The sequence below is a fragment of the Nannospalax galili genome, unplaced genomic scaffold (genome assembly GCF_000622305.1).
Source record: "Nannospalax galili isolate Female #2095 unplaced genomic scaffold, S.galili_v1.0 scaffold443, whole genome shotgun sequence".
NCBI classification, from domain to species: Eukaryota; Metazoa; Chordata; class Mammalia; order Rodentia; family Spalacidae; genus Nannospalax; species Nannospalax galili.
Window position 1 is genome coordinate 2,193,541 of NW_008352479.1, and position 22,270 is coordinate 2,215,810.

Genomic DNA, 22,270 nt, shown 5'->3' on the forward strand with positions numbered 1-22,270 from the left:
AAATAAACCCTTTCCTCCCCAAGTTGGTAGTGCTCAGAGTGTTTTGTCACAGCAATGAAGAACAAACTAGGACATATATATAATAATCAGAGAAGAGGACATGAAATTCTGAGGGAGAGGGTATACAGGAAGAGTTGAAGGGAAACTGGGAAGGGTGGAAACAATGCAAATACAATACTCATGTATGAAATTCCCCCAAAAAATAAATTTTTAAAAATCATAAAGACGCCGGATGTAGTGGTACACACCTTTAATCCCAGCACTCGGGAGGCAGAGGCAGGCAGATCTCTGTGAGTTCAAGGCCAGCCTGGTCTACATACTGAGTTCCAAGACAGCTGGAGCTACAGAGAGACCCTGTCTCAAAAAGACCAAAAAAATCATAAAGGCAACATTAAAATATTCCCTGTTAACAGAACATCAGCTGTATGCACAATATGACTCTTAATTCAGAAGAGTTGAACAGTTTTGTCCTGAAACATACAATGGAAAGAAATGCACTTCTGGGACTTCAGGGTCGCAAATACATCAACTGGGCAATTGTTCAAATAAGTGAAAAAAGAAACAATGCAAGTTCCTTATCACTGAAGATGCCTACAAAGTGGACATTAAAAAAAAACCCTAAGACAAACTCAGACATCTTTTGTTTCAGTTAATTTGAACAGTTATTTGTTGTGTTGGGTTGGGGTTATAGCTCAGTGAAAGAACACTTGCCCCAACATGGAAAAAAAAAAAAAAGAGGAGAAAGAAGAAGAGGGGGAGGAGGAAGAGGAAGAAGGGGAGGAGGGAGAAGGCGGGGAAAAGAAGACAAGATAAAGAAAAGGAAGAAGGAAGGAAGAGGAGGAAGAGCTCAGACCTGTAACCACAGTGCTCAGGAGGCTGAGGCAGGAAGATCTTGCATTCAAGGCCAACTGGAGCTATGTGATGAGACTCCATCTCAGAAAAACACTTGTTTATAAAACACATGAGTAAAGTAAGATCCCACTTCTTCAATAACAGTTCATACCTCTTCTGAGGATCTTTTTGAAGTAATCCATCAAGCAGATGAATAAAATCTGAGGATGCCTTGGGAAGTGAAGAATCTATAAACAAATGAATTTCCAAAATGAAAGGGTGGTAAGATGAATGTGCCAATACCAACTTTAATATCCTACAGCGGCTCTTGCCTAATGTGGATAAGATGTTGCTATGCTATGCTATGAACATGCCTTCCTTGGTCTTTCTTTTCTTTAAGATGACTGTCAGCAGTACATTGTTTAAGTTTGCATGATTAAAGTTCTGATATTCTTTTTTCAAATATTTTATTTATTATTTTTATTTTATGTGTGTGCATGTATTGCCTGCATGTAGATAAGTGCACCCATGTTGTGCAATGTCTGCAGAGATCAGAAGAGGCTGTCCAGATCCCCTGGAACTGGAGTTACAGACAGTTGTTAGCTGCCATGTGGGTGCTGGGATTTGAACCCAGGTCTTCTGCAAGAACAACCAGTGTTCTTAACCACTGAGCCATCTCTCTAGCCCCAGTTCTGATATTCTTAACATATGACAATTACACCTAATTTAAAAGATTCTCTTGACTTCCTAGGTACATTCAGATTCATCAAGGGCTGAAAATGCTTGATTTCTTCCTAGACACACCAGATATAACCACATAGGATATGAATTTAATAGTACACACATTAAATAAATAGTACACACACCAAAAAAAAATAAAATAAAATAAAAACAAAGAGAAAGCATTGAGCTCTTGAAATCTATTTTGTGATACAGGATAACCAAATAATTCATGTTCTTAAATGAGAGAAACTGTTAATAGCATTTGGTTTTCAGTTTCTGTAGAGAGTAGCAAAGAAAGAACTATCAGTTAAGGACTACTGTCAAACATAACTTTGGAACTGGAGAGATGGCTAACTGGTTAAGAGTGGTTACTGCTCTTACAGAGGACCCAAGTTTGGTTTCCAGCCCCATATCAGCCGGCTTACAAGCACCTATAGATGCAGCTCCAGGGGATTCAATGCCTCCTCAGGTGCCTGTACTAATGGGCACAGACACACACCCACACACATACACACACACACACACACACACACACACACACACACACAGAGAGATATGTATAAATAATGAAAATAAATCTTTTCTTTTAGAATGAGGTACTGCAGGCCTGGTGGCATACACCTTTAACCCTAGCACTCAGGAGGCAGAGGCAGGTGAGATCTCTGTGAGTTTGAGGCCAGCCTGGTCTACATAGCAAGTTCCAGTCCAGCTGGGGCTACAGGGAGACCCTGTCTCAAAAAAATTTAAAAAATGGGGCTGGAGAGATGGCTCAGCAATTAAGAGTGCTGGCTGTTCTTGCAAAAGACCGGGTTTCAAATCCCATCACCTACATGGTGACTAACAACCGTACATAACTCCAGTTCCAGGGGATCTGATGCCCTCTTCTGTCTGTTGCAGGAACTGCATGACACAGGTGCACTTACATACATGTAAACATAACACTCATAAACATAAAATAATAAAAATCAATTTTAAGCTGGGCATAGTGGTGCACACCTTTAATTCCAGCACTTGGGAGGCAGAAGCAGACAGATCTCTGTGAGTTCAAGGCCAGCCCTGTCAAATAGTAAGTCCAGGCCAGCCCCACTACAGGGAGACCCTGTCTCAAAAAGACAAAGAAAAAAATTTTTTAATTAAAAAAAAGGTGGACTCCTGAGTTTTAGAACACCTGAACCTGACCTCTGAACAGGCACACATACTTGCCAATGTGCATGTGCATACACAATGCATACATACACATAAATAAAAAATACGTATATATATAGTGCATTGAAGTAGAAGAGAAAGAACTCATTACTAAAAAATAACAAATACACACACATAAAACTTTGGCAGTTTATGAATCAATAAAACAGCTTTGGAAGAAGGTGTACTTTTAATGAGGTGAGGTGTGAATCAGCTGTGCTTGCGAGAGGAAACCTACCTTTTGGGATGGGTGGCAACGGATCTTCATACAAAATCTTCTCAACTAATTCTGAAACCGTCTCTGAGAAGAATGGAGGTTTCCCTGAAATCACATTAACTCGCAAAATTAAACAGTTTGCTATCACCAATAATTCAAAACTTATCTCAGCTACAGACATTTCACAGGAATTTACCCTATTATATAAGACTCATACAATTTATTGTGAAAAAAGCAATTATTAATAGTTAAATGCCTACCAGACACACTGCATATATATTTTTATACTTCTCTAATGCAAAATTAGTTTTCCAAATAAATAAGCAAATTCACACAGGGTCAATACCACGATCAAAGGCTTTATGGATCACTCAACACATCTGAGTGATTTGAACAGAAGCCAATGTCACAAAAATTTCTGCTAGCAGTCTTCAAAAGCTAGACGTATTCCAATGTTCTAGATACCTGTAGGTATCAAAATGCTCTGAAGAGCCTCTATAAGCCCAACACCAAGCAATTTAGCCAAATCAGTATACACAAAAATTGTGTAAAACCAAGCATTTGCAAACTACAGACTAAACTCATGGTTTGCTTTCTTAGTCTCATTTTGATTTTATACTGAACCACAAAGTAAGCACCTGAAAACAATTCATAAAGCAGACAGCCCAAAGACCAGAGGTCACTGGTGATGGAGAAGTCGGTCCCCTTGATGATTTCTGGTGCTCTATAGAGCGGAGAGCCTGGAAACCAAAGACAGGAGCAGCTTGGTTAGCCTTTTGGACTGTTTCTAACTTAAACCTACCTGGGAGAGGGCCAGTGAGATGAAAAGACAGGAGGGAAACAACATATAGCATAGGGGTAAAATTTCATTTAGGAGGACTTCATACCCCTAAAGGCTTTCTAATGTTAAGATTGCATTTTATGGCACCTAAGGAGAGCTCAGTTGGTAAAATGCTTGTCTTGCAAGCAAGGGGACTTGAATTCCGATCCCCAAGCACCCATGTAAAGAACCAGTTCCAGTTGGGAATGGTGGTACACTTTAGTCCCAGCACTCAGGAGGCAGAGGCAGTACATATCTCTGTGAATTTGAGACCAGCCTAGTCTATATGCAGAGTTCCAGGTCAGGCAGGGGTACAAGGGTAGACCCTGTCTCAAAAGTAACCAACAAGTCATGGGGACTGAGGGAGGTAGAAACAACAGGATCCCTCTGTAAAAAATGGAACCTTCCTCTAGGTGAAGAAATGCCCTTGTCTCCTCCCTTAAGGGTTAATCCAGTGGGGCAGGTCAGGGACCAGGCTAGGGGACCCCCTAAGAAGGCAGGTTCACTTTAAGATAATGTGTTTTTCCGGAACTTGGAGCAATGAAGCTGGAAATGACCTGGAAGCCTCCTCCCTGAAGACTAGCTCTCACAGTTCTAGAGGATACTAGGAAAGCTGCTAAGGGAAAAAAATCAATCAGTACTCCAACCTTGCTTTAAAGCCTAATAACCACAGCAATGACCTGCATAGCACAGCAAGCTATAGCAGTACAGTAGTGGTACTTTTATCAAGAGCGATCTAATCGGGGGGAGGCTCGTGTGGCACTGTAAACAAAGCCAAATACACGTGGCTAGAGAGATCAAAGATCCTAGAAAAAATCCTACCTCTGTCACATTCCTAGACAAATGTAATTTCTTATTATATGCAAAATATGAACGAAATATGGATCCTTATGTTTACAGACAAGTATACCATTCACCACTCATCAAAGAAGCTTCTTTTTGCAACAGATGGAGACATTTACAGAGTTCCACAATTGGTCACATAGAGAGATTAACTGTCTGTGAGATGCCCAACCCTAAGAGACACATCTACAATGGAACCGCTACACCTAAGGCTCATGGAACTAGTGGAACAAGGGGTAGAGAATACTAATGCATCCCTCAACTCTCACCAACAAAGCTTCTTCATACAACAGATGGCAATGCACACAGAAGGCCACAACTGGCCAAAGTGTAGAGAATAAGAGACTGCAGAGTGTGTGTCCCTGGATAGGACTCCCATATTAAACCTCACCCACCCACGGCCTAGGGGCTATTGCAGAAGAGGAGGCAAAAAGATCGTAAGAGCCAGGGTTGGTGTACGATGGGTATGAGGGTTGGTCTTCCAGGCCTCTGGGAACTTGCTCATATGAACTTACAGCAATGATGACAGCATGCGCAAGACCCATGTAAACTCAATCAGACAAAACCCCAGCAACTGGAGAAATAAGCAGGAGGCCCCAGCCTTAGCTGAGGAACTACTGGCAGTTGATTACTGCTGGGGGAGGGAGAGTTGATCTTCTTTAAGAGAGTGACTCTAGATAGACTGACTAGACTCCAGTAGATGAATTCATACCAAGGGACATCTGGATACAGAAACTTGACTCAAAAAGCCTTAATATAAATGAAAGAATGGGGGGGTGCTATGCGGGTGTGGGCAGGGGAAGGGTCTAAATATGATTAAGATGTATTATATGAAATGCACAAAAATTCAATAAAAAATATGCGTTGAGAAAAAAAAAAAGGTAATGTGCTTTTTCCTTCGCAGAATTCCCACCCCCTAGTGCAGTTCCAGGAGCCACCATGAGGTTCAGCTGGGTCTGTCCACCTTTCCTCAGAAAGTTGTAACTTTTTCTTCTCTTGAAGTTTTTCTTCTCTTCCTTTTCTTTCAGCTGTCAGGCTGAGCCTGAGTATGCTGTTAAACTCCCTAACTTCCTAAACTTTTTCTAAAGCTCCCCTCCACTGATGGCTGCCTGCCCCAGGTGGCTGACCTCCACAGTGCCTTGTCTCACGCAGGATGGCTTGTGTTCCTTCTCCCGCCATTCTCCTCCTCCCTTCCAGGCAGCAGAGAGGTTTACAGCTCGCCTGTTCTGAGGTTTTCCTTTTAATCAGTAATAAATTGTCCTCAGGCTTCCATTTGTGCGCATCCTTAAATTCTTTTACTATGAGATTAAGAACCCCAAGAGGGGGCCCCAATTTCCCAGATATCATAGGATGGCTGAGACTCCCAAAGACTTCTGGTAACATTTCTTTCTTGCCTTTTAATTCTTTAATTGATAGAGAAAATGAACCCATTCCTGCATCACCTGGAGCTCACTGACCAGCCATTGTAACACGACAGGTGAGCTCCAAGTACAATGAAAAATTCTGTCTCCAAAAATGTTTTGGAGCAATGGAGGAAGACACTTAACATTGACCTCTGGCCTCCACATGCACGCACACACACACACACACACACACACATACACATACCTGCACATAGCCACACAAGTAAGTACATATACACACACATATACAAATAATAATATATCCCTAATAATATATCACTTCTTATACCTGTATCATCATAGGTTTAAACAATTATTGTCTCCTATTCAGACAATGCTACAGAAAGTACCTATGAAGATAAGCATTTTGGAAACAATCTGAGAAGAGTACCACATTCAGGCCTATGTGTACATAGATGTGTGTACATATACATATGTGTGTATACAGTTATCTACTTAGTCACAAAAAGAACCTTGATTACACTGAGTAGAATAACTGAGGCAGCAGTATCACCAAAATCCCAACGGCTTAACAGCAAACATGGTGTTTTATTCAAACTCCATATCCATCCCAAGTCAGATGGAGGGGCTGAGATCCCCAGGCCCCCCCAGGCCCAAGCTGATGGAGGCTGCATCTGTCATGCTCCTAGGCCAGAGGCAAGCAGAAAAAGCACAGCGAACTGCATTCATGCTCTTAGATTTCCACTGTTCCAGCCTGGTGGCTCTGGCTGCAGGCAGATGCAACCCTACCCTGTATCCATTGGTGCTCAACAACAAACCAAAGTCCAACACCACCAAAATCCAACTAGGGAAAGCAATGAGTTTATTGAGCTTACTGACAGAGCACGGGTGAGAGTGAGGAGTATGGGTGACCTCAACGCAGCCACAGCAGCAGTCTCACTCCTGCATGGATGTGAGCTGCACATCCCACAGCTACACAGATGGGGCACTCCATCCTCGGTCAACCTCCCCCGTGTATATACTCTGAGCCTCCGAAGATTACCATGGCCACGTACAACTAGTGCAGAATTATACACAGCTGGCTGAGAGGTGAGGGACAGGAACTGAAGTCAGGTGAGGGTCCAATGACTCTCCTCACATCCTTCCTTCAGGCAAGGAAACCTCAACCATCAACAGGTCGACTTGAGTTTCTTGTAGGTAGGCACAGCTGCTCTGATAACGATGGAGGCTGCTATGCTCAGAGTACATCATCCTACAACAGTGGAACATGCCTAATTGCTTGTAGTAAATGTGCAATAATCAAATAAAAGCACTAATGAACAAAGAAATATAAAGTCTTTATATTCAAAATCAAATGGGAGGAAAATGAATACACAGAATATTCTAATTTTATGAGTTAAGATTGATGATAAATTTATACGCAGAATATTCTGAAGGAAAAAAACAATATCCACAAATTCAGCCTGATAAGATCCTGCCAACACAGATGCAAGGAAGTAAGGAAGTCTTCCTGGAGAGAGCTGGTGGCTGGAAGAGGAACAGGAGTAGGGAGCAGGGTGGGTAGCCACAGGACACAGCAGGAAACAGCAAGCAGGGTGTACTGTCTGAACATAAAGAGAGGGCAGGAAGGCTGAGGTGAAGCTCCCTGAATGAGCCATGGCCTAGCATGTTCAGGCTCTAGGTTCCATCCCTAACGCTCTGCAACAAAAATAAAAGCAAGAGGGGCTAGAGAGATGGCTCAGCAGTTAAGAGCTCTAGTTGCTCTTACAAAAGACCTGAGTTGGGGCCAGTTGTGGTGGCACATGCCTTTAATCCCAGCACTTGGGAGGCAGAGGCAGGTGGATCTCTGTGAGTTCAAGGCCAGCCTGGTCTACTGGGGCTACGGGGAGACCCTGTCTCAAAAAGACAAAAAAAAATGACCTGAGTTCAATTCCCAGCATCCACATGGTGGCTAATGACCATTTGTAACCCCAGTTCCAGGGGTTCTGACACCATCATCTGGCTTCTGTGGACATCACATGCATGAATACACTTACATATATGCAGGCAAAACACTTACATAAGTTGTACACATAAAGTAAATAATACATTAAATAAAAACTGAACAAGTAGAGCACATGAAGTTGGGAGGGATAAGTGGTAGGAGGCATAGAGGAGGGTTCAGTGGCCTCAGGAGCCCTGTGAAGACTGAGGACAGAGCTTTATCACATCCACCAAAAAGCATCACAAAATGTCACTTCTGACTCTCCCCTAAATACACGTTTCTGTTTTGTTATTTTGGGTTTTTTTTCCTTTGAGGAAGGGGTTGAGATAGGGTCTTGTTTTATAGCCCAGCCTGACCTTGAACTCACAATCCTGCCTCAGCCTCCTGAGTGCTAGGACTACAGGTATCCACAACCACACCCAGTTTAAGTACAGTAATCCTGGCGGGGGGGGGGATCTGTGTCTGTGTCTGTGTGTGTCTCTCTGCGTCTGTGCTGTGTTTGTACGTGGGTCTATGTGCCTGTGTCTGTATGACTACGAGTCTATACATACAGGTACACATGTATATGCGGGTGGACACCAGAATTGACATTGGGTGTCCTCTATGGCTCTCCATCTTATTTTTTGAGGCAGGGTCTCTCACTGAAGTGGAAGCTTGTGGATTCAGCTAGACTGGCTGGCTGCTGAGCCCCAGGGGTTCTCCTGTCCAGCACTGGGATTACAAATATGCACAGGCCCACCTTACTTTTTTACATGGGTTCTGGGGGATGAACTCAGGTCCTCATGCTTGTTCAGCATGAGCCACTTTACCAATGGAGCCACCTCTCTAGCTCTAAGCATTGTAATCCTAACACCTCAGGTCCTCCCTCACTGTCAAAACCACCAGCCAAGAACACACTCCTAGAAATCTGCCTCAACTGCAAAAAGCAGCCACTCAGCAATTGTGAGCAGGCACCAAACAAGCCATTAGAGTGTGCCTAAGGGCTGAATAAAGGCTATCCTGTTCTAGAGACTGGGCACTAAGAGAAGCACTAAGGACAAGACACCGGCACTTGAGGTCCTTATGCTTGACACAGCATCAGAGCACATGGAAGCTTCAGGCCTGGGATGAAGCTAGCATGTGTTCAGGATTCTCCTGCCATTACTATTCTCAGCACAGTGTTTGAGTGGCAAAGTGGAAGTCTGACACCACTCTGAGCATGCGTGTTGGGTGCCGGTCTTTAGGCCACCAGGTCCACGTACCTTTGACTCTACCTTTCATGCCTTTCTTCAGCATGTTTTCTCCGCTGTCACCTCCTCCTTCCTCTGCTGCCACCAAAGAAAAGAACTCCTCCAGATTCTCACCTTCCACTTTTGCCAGGCAAAAATTGCTAAACTTCAATGTGCCAGGCCCTTCCAAAAGTATCTGCGAAGATTGAGAGACATCATGTCTTCAGAAGCAGGTTCAGCCTAATCCACAGCTTCCGGTGCCCCTTACAATGACACAGTGACACTCTGAGCACTGCTTTCTTGCTTTGTCCCAATTCAGAAAAATGCTTACAACTGTCTGTTTTGGGGTTTGTTTAAGAAGCTAATGAACTCTAGAAATGATCCTGGGAAGTATTTGTGTTTTAAATAAAACTGACATGGGGGTGGGTAAGGTAATGAAAAATATATCCACATTTTAATGACACTGTCCACTTCTGAATGTCTTCAGACATCATATAGTCACAGGGGAATCTTGGACCTTAGGAAAGATAAAAACACAGGTTGTATCATAAAGATAAGGAATAAAGATAAAGATGGCCAGCCATCTATACCCTTGAGTTCTAAATCCACAAATTCAACCAACTATGGATCAAAATTAGTTGAGGGAAAAAACTGTCTAGACTAGCCAAGTGTGGTGGTGCACACCTTTAATCCCAGCACTTGGGAGGCAGAGGTAGGTAGATCTCTGTGAGACTGAGGCCAGCCTGATCTACATAGTGAGTCCCAGACCAGCTAGGACTACAGGGAAACCTCATCTCTAAAAAACATAGTGTCGATACGAAACATGTACAGACAGATCTTTCCTGCCATTAACCCAAGATAATACAATGTAACTATTTACAGAGCACAGCATTCACATTGTATTAGGTATTAAAAGTAATATAAAGGGCTGGTAAGATGCTCCAATAGGTAAAGGCACTTGTTGCCAAGACTCAGGACCTGAGTTGGATCCCCAGGCCCCACATGGTGGAAAGAGAGAAATGACTCTCACAGGTTATCAACTCCTGATCTCCACATGTGCACTGCAGCACACTCACACATACACAAAAATATAAGTGTAAAAAATTTTAATTAATGTAAAGATGACTTAAACGTACACACAGGAAGATGTGCATAGTTGCATGCAAATGCTACACCATTCTATTGTGAAGCTTGAGCATCTGGATTTGGGTATTTGAGGGGTCCTAGGTCTAATTCCCCACAAACACCTGGGATGGGTGTTTACAGAGAAGCCCATACTGACCAATCCTCAGTGACATCTGTAAGAGGATCTGAAAACTCATCTGCCTGATGAAGTCAAGAGAGGAAGAAAAATGTGGAGTTAAAACTGGGGTACTTTAGAGAGCTGGGTTTGAAGCCCACATCCTCCTCTTACCTATTGTCTGACCCTAGAGGACTTAGCAACCTCCTCCAGGACTGTTGCTTCACATGTACAATGGGAAAAGTAATGCCTAACTCTTGCAACTGTCACAGGGATTCTCTGAAGTCGTACAGGCAAAGGGCTGTGACTGACTCAAGTCTGCCAAGGTAGCCTGTGATCAGAGGTTGGCTGGTGACTGTGGAAACCACTCCAGAAAGTGATGTCATTTCCTCCAAGTCATTCAAAATATTCCTGGACAATTGCAATGGGTCTTGTGACTTTTCTGTTTTGAAAAGCAATTTGCAGTTGGCCCTTAACTTCTAGACACTAATACTTACTAAGGATGTCTGTTAGTAAACCATGACAACGTCTGATCCCATCTTTGTCCTGATTCCACAATTCTACTGTTGTAAAACAGCAACCACTGGCAACATATAAGCCAGGGTCAGGGCTGTGTTTTAATAAAACTTTATTAGTAGTAACAGGAATCCTGCCCAACCTTTCACAATCCTTGTTTTATAGAGCACAGAGTACATGACAAACCAGCTTGAATATGTCACAGTAAACTTCATTAACTGACACCCACATACAGCCTCAGGCCCAAATTGCCACAGCCCTGCCTGTTTTCATACAGTTGTGAACCAAGAGTATTTTTTATATTTCTAAATGGTTTTAAAAAGTAAATAAGCATTGTGTGTTTTTGTATTTTTTTTTCTTTGAGAGGTTGGTTTTGTTTTTTGTTTGGGGGATGGGATCTGCTGTCCAGGCTGTCCCCTGGAACTATGTACACCAGGCTAGCCTTGAACTCATGACAATCCTCCTGTCTCAGCCTCCCAAGTGCTGAGATTACAGGCATTAGCCACTATGCCCAGCTCTGTGTAGTTATTGACATGTGAAAATTCTATGAAATTCAAATAAATTCATAAATAAATTTATAAAGTTACTGAAACAGCCACACAGTTGCATACTGTCCATAGCTGCTTTTCCCACTAATGACAGTTGAATGGCAGCAGACTGGGGTTAAGTCTATGAATAATTCAAACAAGAACTCTGGTGTGTTACACAAGGCTTTTATAGAGTTACCCTTATTAGTTTTAATTATTTTCTTGTACAGATGGCCTATAAAAACAAATCCGCAAATCAAACACTCAGCTTTCACTGCACTGCAACATGGATGTGCACATTGCTAAGAGCGTGCACACATAAAACAGTGCGGGCCACCGTTGATTTTGAGCACGCTACCAGAAAGTGCCCTAAAAGTTTAACCTACAGGTGATACACAATCCTCATAACCACACTGCAAACATCACAGAGATGGAAGCCATGGCAGGGGATGCAGGGTGCCTTCTGCAGGATCAATGTAGCTTCCATGTGTCAGCCTGGGGGCAGGCCACAAGAGGAAGAGGGTCACAACTCACATAAACACATTTGCAAGTAATGTTAAAAAAAAAGATTTGATCTAGAGTATCAGGAATCATGTGTACAGTTTGGAATGACACTGTCAAACTTAAGTCATGGTCATAAATAAATACTAGGCTACAAGAGCTCAGAGTCTTATAGACGGACATACACACTGGATTCATCATTCACAGTACATAAGCAGCAAGAGCTCTGTAGGAAAGAAAGGCTCTATGTCCTAAAAGCTACTTAAATAGGCAGCTGTATGTAGGTACTATGTAGTTCATTTTACTTAAAAATAAAACAGTATCATTGAGAAAGCACTCTGAAGTAAGACACAGCCATTAGGAAATCGGAATTTGGGGCTCACCTTCCCAGGAGAAAGGTCACAGAAGAGGATGTTAAGCTTGTGGAGATGGTGCAACCCAGTGATCAGGTCAACCCCGAATTCTCTCACAACATCTTCAGGAAGGTTTTCATCCTGAGCAATCACTGTCGCTAAAGAACCACCTGCAAGAAATTGATTCAGATCATTCATCCTCACCAACACCACAGAGGGAAGCATTTAAAAAATGACCAAGACACTGATTTTGTCTCATATTTAAAATTTAGGAGATGCTGGGACTGGAGAGATGACTCAGTAACTATGAGCGCTGGCTGTTCTTACAGAGGACCCAGGTTTTGGTTCTCAGCACCCACATGGCAGCCATTCATAACTCCAGTTCCAGGGGATCCAATGCCCTCTTCTGGCCTCCACTGCCACTATACATACAGCAGGCAAACACTCATGCACATAAAATAAAAAATAATAATTTTAAAAAATAAAATAAAATGACCGAGACAGCACACCCAAGCTTTGTGGCAGTAGAGACAGAGGAGGACCCAGCGGAGCAGGCCCTCTAACCAACATGGTACAAGATGGCTCCATGCATGCCACATCTCGTGCTCTTACCTGTGCACAGCTCCACCACCATCCAGAGATGATTGCTGGTCTCATACCATTCGTGAAAAGTCACAATGTTCTTGTGTTTAATTTCATGAGTGAGACGGACCTATGAAAACATCATCTAGCATTCACTCCTTAATAAAAGTTCTTAAACACTTGCATTTAAGAAACACCTAACTACAATTGAAGAGCAGAAGAGAAAACCATGGGGTTTGTTTACAGCCATTACAAAAGATGATTCCCAAGGCTGGCCAAAGGAAAAACTGCAAATGATGTGTGACCTTAACGAACAATGTATCTGTGTAAACACAAATTGCAAAAGCATAATTTATAGTACACAATCAATAGTAAAGACCAGAACAGCTACTTTCATTGGTGGAACTACAGGTGTTCTATGAATTTGCAATGGCATTATGCACAATAAACCCAATGGAAGCTGAAAACATCGTATTTCTAAGATATAGTTCGCATACCTCACCCACAAGCATGGCTTAGCCCTGCCCACTTAAACTACGCTTACAACACAGGGTCTATTTCACAGTCAGTTGTCCAATAGCTGACCTACACAGCATGTATTTTTGTAGACATGATGGAATGAGAAAAGAACCAAATTCAATGTCCAAAACATGCCAAGAATATAGTCACATGGAGCACTGGCGGATCTGCTCCTGCACATGACTGCATGGCATGCTGGGAACTGCGGTTCCTGCCACTGCCTAGCATCACAGAGCAAAATGGACAATCCCCTAGGCCACCTGCATCTCATCTCCTAGGTCCACCTACCACAACTGTCATCATTCTTTTCAAAAGCCAACACCACCTCCTCCTGAACTGCACAGGATCCCATCTCTCTCTCTCCAGCATATTTCTCTGCCATCTCCTCTCCCCTCATCCACACAGTCTAATTTTCTCCTGCTGGTCTTTCTCCACAGTATACAAACATTCTGCAATGATTATACTCTGCCAAAAGGTTCCTAGCAGCTTACCTAACATCCACCTCACCTATGTCATTAGTAAGAGAACTCTGTTTTGCCAAAGGCAGCCTTGTGCCTAACCAGAAACCATTTCCTTGCCTTCTCCAGACACCAGCAAGATATTAAGGAAGTCACTGACTGAGATAGGAAACCTTTAAAGGGGTTTTACTCAAGACACCAACTAACTTCTGATCAATCCTTTGCCTTCTACCCACCCAGAAAGCTGCCAAGGAGGGTCAAGCTGAAGTGACCACCGAGAGGCTCTAAAAGGGCCTTGAGCACAGAACAAAGCAGTAAGGACAAGGGGGACAGATGATAGGTGGGACCAGCTTACACATGGTGGACTTGCTTCACATAAGAGAAAACAAAGGTCCCCATCAAGGGTCAGCAGCCCAAAGTTCTTTCCATCTTAGCCTCGGGTACCCACCCAGCACTTATCCCCTTTCTCTAGTCCCTGATACAGCGCAATGCCAGAGTGCTGTCCACCTTCTCCTCCCGTCCCGCTACCCCACCTCCAGCTTCCGTCCCTGTCAGTTCCCCGAAGCCTTGTCTTGAAGACCACAGGTCTCCTCTCCATCCTGCCCTCGGCCTTCACTTCATCAGCTGACTCCACAGATGACTTCTCTCTTCTCCCTGAAGCTCTTTCATTGACCTCCACGGGGCCACACATTTGTCCAATGCCTTGAGTTACAGAAAACAGAATTCACTCTGGTTACAAAAGAACTCCAATGAGGCATAGGTAACTCACACAACTGTCAGGAAGGTTCAGGAAAGAGCACCTAGGATGAACTTCCAGAAGAGTCCCAAAACCACACCACAAAACTGAGCCACCAAGGGAGTAGCCGGCCCCTGACACTCCAGGACCCTGCTAGCATAGTTGTCACAGGTGGCAGCTCTGGACTGTGGCCTCTGCCTCTTCTTTGGAACCACAGGCCCTGAGCTCTTCAGGCAGGTGGTTGCACGGGGCCTATCTCCCTGCACACTTATCAGTGTGCAACACAAGCCTCCTTCCAGTGCATCCAGTATGCAGGATTAGAATCACATCTAGAACTCTAGCTCCAAGGAGTCCAGGAACTACAGTTGCAGCTTCCCAGAGCCTGTCAGTGTGGGCTCAGAGAGGGTGAAGCCGTCACCCTAAGGTGGTTAGCCCATTTGCTCTCCAGCTCACCATACCCTGGTGCTTTCTTCTGCTCTCGTGCTGGGTCTTTGTCTCTTTACACATTCTACGTGTCACAGAAATGGTGCTCAGTCCCGTCACACTGATTTAGCATCTGTAAGCTGATGATGCTCAAATTGCACCTCTGCCCCAGAGTTGCCTCTAAATTAGACTCAAGTATCCAAAGTCTTCTTTACAAATTCACTGTCAAGTTAAATTGTCAAAATTAAAGTATCAAAGCCACCCTTCTCCTAAGGTTTCTTCCCTCAGTAAAAGGCATCTGCCAGGCGCGGTGGCACTCGCCTTTAATCCCAGCACTCGGAGGCAGAGGATGGCAGACCTCTGTGAGTTCCAGGCCAGCTGGGACTACAGGGACTCAGAAAGACCAAAAAATAAAACAATAAAAGGCATCACCATTCACTCAGCCCAGTCCCCAAAATTGTCATTGCTTCACCCTCTGTGGAAGACAGGCTTGAGCCTAGGGTGAAAGTCTTATCACAGCTATATAGCAGGCCTGAGGCAACGGCCTGACTGCTGGAGCCACAAAGAATGCCTTATGACATTTTGCTCCCATTGGCAGATCATGGGACTGATGCCTAGAGCTCACCACTCCCTAATCACCACCCCTGGAATCAAGGTATCCTACTTGCTGTACTGTGACAGGATGCTAAACCTGTTATGCTAATAAAGTATCCTACTTGCTGTGCTGTGATTGGACCACTATCCCTATATAAGCTTGTGCCTTCCTGCAATAAAGCAGATCTGTGTCACTGAACCTGGTCTCCTGCATCTGAATGCGGCGCAGACTCCTCACCAGCCCTGGGGTGAGAGCAGGAGAGTGGCCATAGCCGGAGGAGAGCAGCCACAGCCGGTGACCACAACCCTCATACCTTATATCTAATTCATGACCAAAGAAATAGCTCCAGGGGCTGGAGAGATGGCTCAGTGGTTAAGAGCACTGGCTGCTTGTGCAGGACCTGGGTTCAATTCTAGCACCAACATGGTAGCTGACAACCATCCTAACTCCACTTCCAGGGGATCTGACGCCCTCTTCTGACCTCTACAGGCATTGCACAACATAGGTGCCTTTACATACATGCAGGCAATATACTCATACATAAAAAATAAAAACAATAAATTAAAAACTGGTAAGTCTCAAAAAATGGTCTTAAGGAAAGGGACACACAGGAGAGCCACACCAGCGATTCACTCATTTGAGGTTCAAGAACAAGCGAAGCTATCATACACTAGCAGAAATAATGACATGTGAGCAGCCCTCTCGGCCCACCACATGCACAGAACCAGGAGCTGAATCCTTAATCTCTGCCTCATTCAAAGAGCTTACAGGAGAAGGAGGGAGCAGGCAATCAATCCAAGTTTGGTTTTGTCTTCTTTATCACCTTCCTCGTGTGTGTGTGTGTGTGTGTGTGTGTGTGTGTGTGTGTGTGTGTATATAGCAGGAGGCTTCACAAACACCATGGCCACCCAGTCTTACATTGCTTCTCAGCCTCCAAGTTGGATGGTGTGATAGCTAATCCTAGGTGTCAACTTGACTGGGTCTGGGATTAACTGAAATGAGAGAGATCTTCTTGATTGGATCATCTGAAGCTGGAAGACACGCCCTAAATGTGGGCGTTACCTTCTGATGGCAGCCCGTATAAAAGGCCATGGCAGAGGAGAATGCTGGGCTTCTTGCTGCTTGCCTTCTCTCTCGCTGGTGAGTTTGTCTTGCTGCTGTAGACTGAAGACTAGCTGATCTTTTGGAATTTGTCAGACCTTCAGTGCCAGATTGGGACTACTGAGACATCCAGCCTTGTGGACTGAGCAACTACGGATTCTCAGCCTCTCCAGTGTGGTGCGGCCATTGTAGGACTACTCGGACTCTGTCCTGTGAGCTAAGCTGATAAATCTCTATACACATATATTCATTCTACCGGTTCTGTTTCTTTGGAGAACCCTGACTAATACAGATGGCATCTAGATTTAAGGTTAACTCAGAATAGCCTGTTGGCCACCCGTGCATGCAGATTCCTTCCAACAAAATGAAGTACAGCTGGGCGTGGTGGCGCACGCCTTTAGTCCCAGCACTCGGGAGGCAGAGGCAGGCGGATCTCTGTGAGTTCAAGGCCAGCCTGGTCTACAGAATGAGTTCCAGGACAGCTGGGGATACAGGGAGACCCTGTCTCAAAAAGACCAAAAAAAAAAAAAAAGAAGTATAAATATGTTCTTATAATACAGAAAATGCACTGGGCCAGCAAGATGGCTAACAGGTAAAGGTGCTTGCCACCAAGCCTGAGACCCTGAGTTTGGAACTCATATTATGGAAGGACAGAACAGACTCCCAAAAGTTGTCCTCTGACTCTACAGGCATGCTCTGGCACACATGTGCTCACACATATGCACATGCTCACACACACATGTGCACAACAAATAAATGTAACAAAAATGCTTAAATAATAATAGCAATATTGAATATTCAGGTCCCCATCAGGTCTAGGAGGGGGTTGTGGGATGAGGTGCCGGAAGGGGCCTTTGGCTTTTTCTGGAAAGATGGACATCCTCTACACCTTGATTTGGAGAAGGACTGCACGACTGTACATATCTCTCAAAAAGTCATCAAACTCAGTTGGGACCTGACAGTGCAGAGCACATGGTGGTGAAGCACACACAGTTACACAGAGACCTGTGGTGCAGAGCACATGAAGGCAACAAATTTCACAATACAAAATTTTATACTGTGTAACACAATATGAAAAAAGAAAAAAGCTAGGTATGGTCCAGGAAATGTGAGTCAGTTGCTTCAAAGCAGGCCTCAGGGTTCTTGCCTCAGAAAGCTTCATAGCCATACACTAACTTTTTCATTTTTATTTATTTTGGGGGGAACTGTTGAGGGGGTGCCACAACTTTCAAAAATTGGTTCTCTCCTTCCATCATGTGAATCCCAGGGATTGAATTCAGGTCATCAGGCCTAGTGAGAAGAGTCTTTACCTGCTGAGCCACCTCACTGGCCCTCATACACTAACTTTTGAAGGTAAATAAATGTCTGGGGCTGGAGCCATAGCTCAGCAGTTAAGAGCACTGTGGCTGCTCTTGGAAATGACTCAGGTTCAATTCCCAGCACCCACGTCAGCTAACAACCATCCATAACTCCAGTTCCAGAGGATCCAACACCCTCCTCTGGCCTCTGTGGGGGCACTGCATGCATGTAGTACCCTTACATACATGTAGGCAAAACACGCATACACAAAAAATAAAAATAAAAAATAAAATATTAAAAAATAAATAAAAGTAAATGTCTAATATAGATTCCCTGATACCAAAACTAAAAGAGCTATCTACATGTATTGATCACTTGCTACTCAGGACGAATGGCACTGAGCAGACAAAGGGTCACATTACAGACTGAAATGTGGCATTTGAAAGAGTATGCTCAATTGCTTCTGTTTACATGATAATTTTATTTTGTTGCTCTATCTGTCTGTCTGTCTATATGAGTGCTAGGAACTGAATTCAGGAACTTGAGCACAGGCAACCATTCCATCCCTTGTTTTTTATGGTGCTTTGGAGGTCTTGCTTTTTGGTGGTGGTGGTCATGGTGGTTTTTTGAGACAGCCTTAGCTAGCCTAGACCACGCTGTCCTCTGTCTCACAGAGATCTGTCTGACTCTGCCTGGGATTTGGGATTAAAGGCATGCGCCACTACACCAGCTTACCCCTTGGTTTTTTGAGACAGGGTCACACTATGTAGTCCAGGCTGGCCTTGAACTCTCAATCCTCCTGTCTCCACCTCCTGAGTAATGGATGACATGCATGTATCACTATACTGGAATTTCCAGATCTTTCTGATTATAGCTCCAACTCCCATAGGTGCGTAAAGACACTCATGACTTACCCAGTTGGTTATTTCAGGCCGTTTATACTTTTCAGTACAAAGAATGGCGACAAAATTGATGGTTCCCTTCCGACGCCCTTTATAGACAACAGTTTTGCTGCCTCTGCCAATCTCCTCATACAGGATGAAATTTTCCATGTCACGGATGATTTCTTATATGTGCTAAAACAGCATCTCCAGCTAATGAAGAGTACATAAATGAGAGGGATAAATGCACACTAATCACTATTAATTAACCTAGGATATTTAGCATGTAAATAAGTCTGATGATTTCATAAATTCAGAGGTTCCACCTAATAGTATTGGAGACTAAAATTGTTCTTTTTATAGAATAAACAAAGCTATATGAAAGACAACCCACAGACCAATATTCAACTTCATCCCAACAAGATCTTAACAGAAATAGAGAAAATAGCAGTTATTTTTAACACAAGTAGCAAATTCAGGGAATGAGTGAGATTTCGCTCCACTGTACCTTAGTATCACTCTTATTTTAAAAGAACACTGAAATTCCAATTTGCCTAGTCAGAATCATTACTACTATCAAGAAAAGAAATGCAGGGAAAAAAAAAAAAAAAACTTTGGACTTCCAGAAGCCTGAAACCACCACTATCCACCTTTTACAGAAAGTCTGTTGTGTCTGAGAAGATGGCTCAACAGACAGGGGCGCCTGCCACCAAGTCTAACAACCTGAGTGTGATACCCAAGTTGTTCTCTGACTTCCACAAGTGTGTACATGTTCACCCAAACACAACCCACCCAGGCACATACACACATAAAAGAAAATGTAATATTTTTGTTAACCACCACTATCCACCTTTTACAGAAAGTCTGTTGTGTCTGAGAAGATGGCTCAACAGACAGGGGCGCCTGCCACCAAGTCTAACAACCTGAGTGTGATACCCAAGTTGTTCTCTGACTTCCACAAGTGTGTACATGTTCACCCAAACACAACCCACCCAGGCACATACACACATAAAAGAAAATGTAATATTTTTGTTTAAGTTTGTCAACGCCCATTTTAAATCAAGTTTTTTGTTTTGTGTTTTTGAGACAGGGTCTCCCTGTAGCTTCAGCTGACCTGGAACTCACTATGTAGACCAGGCTGGCCTCAATCTCACAGAGATCCACCTGCCTCTGCCTCCCAAGTGCTGAGATTAAAGGAATATGCCACCATGCCCAGCAAAAAAAAAAAAAATTATAACCAATCTTTTTAACATCCTTCATGTGGACATATCCCACATGCACCCCAGGACAGCTATGAATGTGGCTCAACACAAAATCATAAATTTATAATATGGTTTTTGTTTTTTTACAATTTTTAAAAGTAATTCGATTGTGCAGTTCGAGCGTGAACTTTGTAAATGACAACTGAGTTACACTTTCAAAAGGCTGGACACTGGGGCTAGAGAGATGGCTCAGCAGTTAAGAACACTGAATGTTCTTGCAGAAGACCCAAGTTCGAATCCCAGTACCCACATGGCAGCTAACAACCGTCCATAACTCCAGTTCCAGGGGATCTGACAGCCTCTTCTGTCCTCCATGGGCATTGCATGACACAGGTGCACTTGCCTACATACAAGCAATACGTGCATACACATAAAAATAAAAATAATAAATAAAATAAAAAAGGCTGGGCATGCCCCACAGGAGTGGCTGGTAGCAGTTGAGTTGAAATTCTTAGGCAACATTCACCTTTCTTTTTCTTGAATGGATAAGGTTCCATACAGTTTTGAAATCAGACTAGATGGCATTTAGAACTGAAGCTAAACAGTGGAATTGGTATCTGAAGCTACATATTTGCAATAGAATCAAAGTGTTTACTCTCAGAATCTTTCATGCACTTGTATTCCTTAGGGAGGAATAATCTACATATCAAGACCGTAGAAACTGGGTAGGCAAGATGGCTCAGCATTAAAGGCAACTGCTACCAAGTCTGATAACCTGAGTTTGATTCCCTGGGACCACATGGTGGAAGGAGAGTTCTGACTCCCACAAGTTTGTCCTCTGACCTCCGCATGTTCAGTGGGACATGCATGCACACACATACACACATAAATAAATGTAATTTTAAAATTTAAGACTTTCAATCAGTTAATTCAAGCCTCTGAGTTTGTGCCCTCTTTAAATTTGCATGGCTGACCCAACCAATATTCTTAAAGACTGAACAGTTGTAGGCAGGGTGCTCAAAACTCAGCAAATGCTCCTCCTCACAGCACTTACAGACTGAATACTGCAAGCTAGGAATCCCACTTAGATCTCCTACCATTTGGGTACCGGGAAGCTTGAGGCAGCAAGTTGGCAGCTTCCAATGCCTGGCCAGGTTCATGAACTTCAACTTCAACCAGTTAAGGAGCACAGACATGAACCAGGCTGGGGGCTCACGACCATCACAGTCATCAAGGACCATGGACATAAACCAGGCTGGGGTTCATGACCATCACAAGTGGTGGGGAGCACCAACATCAACCAGGCTGGGGGTTCATGACCACCCCAAGCAGTTGGGAGCATCAAACACGCTGTGATCCCGCGTCTTCGCAGCCCACTCTGGGGTTGAGGAAGTGGCGTTCATAAGTTTGAGCTCTCGAACCAGGGAGTTCTCATATCCCTGGTGCCCCTGCACCCAGGTCCTGGAGGAAGCGACCAGTGCATCTGAACCCCACCGGGATGAAGCTGGTCAGGGATATAACCCCAGCGCAAGACGGAGCCTGGCTCTCCCCGGCCACGGAGGCCTCGGAGCCACTGCTCACCCACCTGGAGGATGGTGGGGACAAGCGACGGGTGAGCTGGGCTTGGTCCAGAGCAGTCTGGCCTCCCGGCGGAGCAGGCCACAGCGCGGCCCGGGGGAAACAGACCGCGCCCGGCCCACCTGGAGGACTAGAAGCCCCGCGGTCCTGGAGCGCAGCTCCCCTAGACGCTTGGATGCGCCCACTCCGTCTCCAAGGCAACCGGTGGAACGCGGGAAGAAGAGCAGAGTCTTGATTGGCTGATTAGCTACAGTTCCTATTGGTTGGGACCCGGAAGTGCCCGACCTGGAGCGTCCCTCCTTAGTAACTCACACCCCTTCTAGAATGATCTCGCCTGCCAGAGCCAGGGCTGGGAGAGCTGGAGATAGGCGGGACTCTAATTAACAGTAACGGAGCTTGGGGCCAGAGCAGCACTCCGTGTTTAGGCTTGAGCTTGAGCATCGCGTCTCCATGGCAACCGGGACACTGCCAGAAGGAAACCAGGATGCTGACTCGCTGAGCGTTTCCGGTCCAGTTGGTTGGGGCCGGAAGTGAGAAGCCGGGGTTTGCCCCGCCCTGCCCCAATTTTAAGGCCCTGACCCTTT

At 44.3% G+C, this 22,270-nt stretch overlaps 1 protein-coding gene across 1 annotated transcript in view; it reads right to left on the reverse strand.

Moving 5' to 3' along the window:
• Positions 1 to 21,909, reverse strand: part of Ulk4 (unc-51 like kinase 4) — a 480,002-nt gene extending 458,093 nt beyond the window's left edge. Inside the window, exons 1-8 of the mRNA XM_008849437.3 lie at positions 21,694 to 21,909; positions 18,940 to 19,119; positions 12,925 to 13,024; positions 12,343 to 12,482; positions 9,209 to 9,371; positions 3,595 to 3,696; positions 2,978 to 3,061; positions 1,004 to 1,079 (exon numbers count right to left, since the gene is read on the reverse strand). Of these exons, the coding sequence (XP_008847659.1) occupies positions 1,004 to 1,079; positions 2,978 to 3,061; positions 3,595 to 3,696; positions 9,209 to 9,371; positions 12,343 to 12,482; positions 12,925 to 13,024; positions 18,940 to 19,077 (803 nt within the window). The 5' untranslated portion in view covers positions 19,078 to 19,119; positions 21,694 to 21,909. The remainder of the gene's footprint in view (positions 1 to 1,003; positions 1,080 to 2,977; positions 3,062 to 3,594; positions 3,697 to 9,208; positions 9,372 to 12,342; positions 12,483 to 12,924; positions 13,025 to 18,939; positions 19,120 to 21,693) is intronic.
• Positions 21,910 to 22,270: the final 361 nt, after the last annotated feature.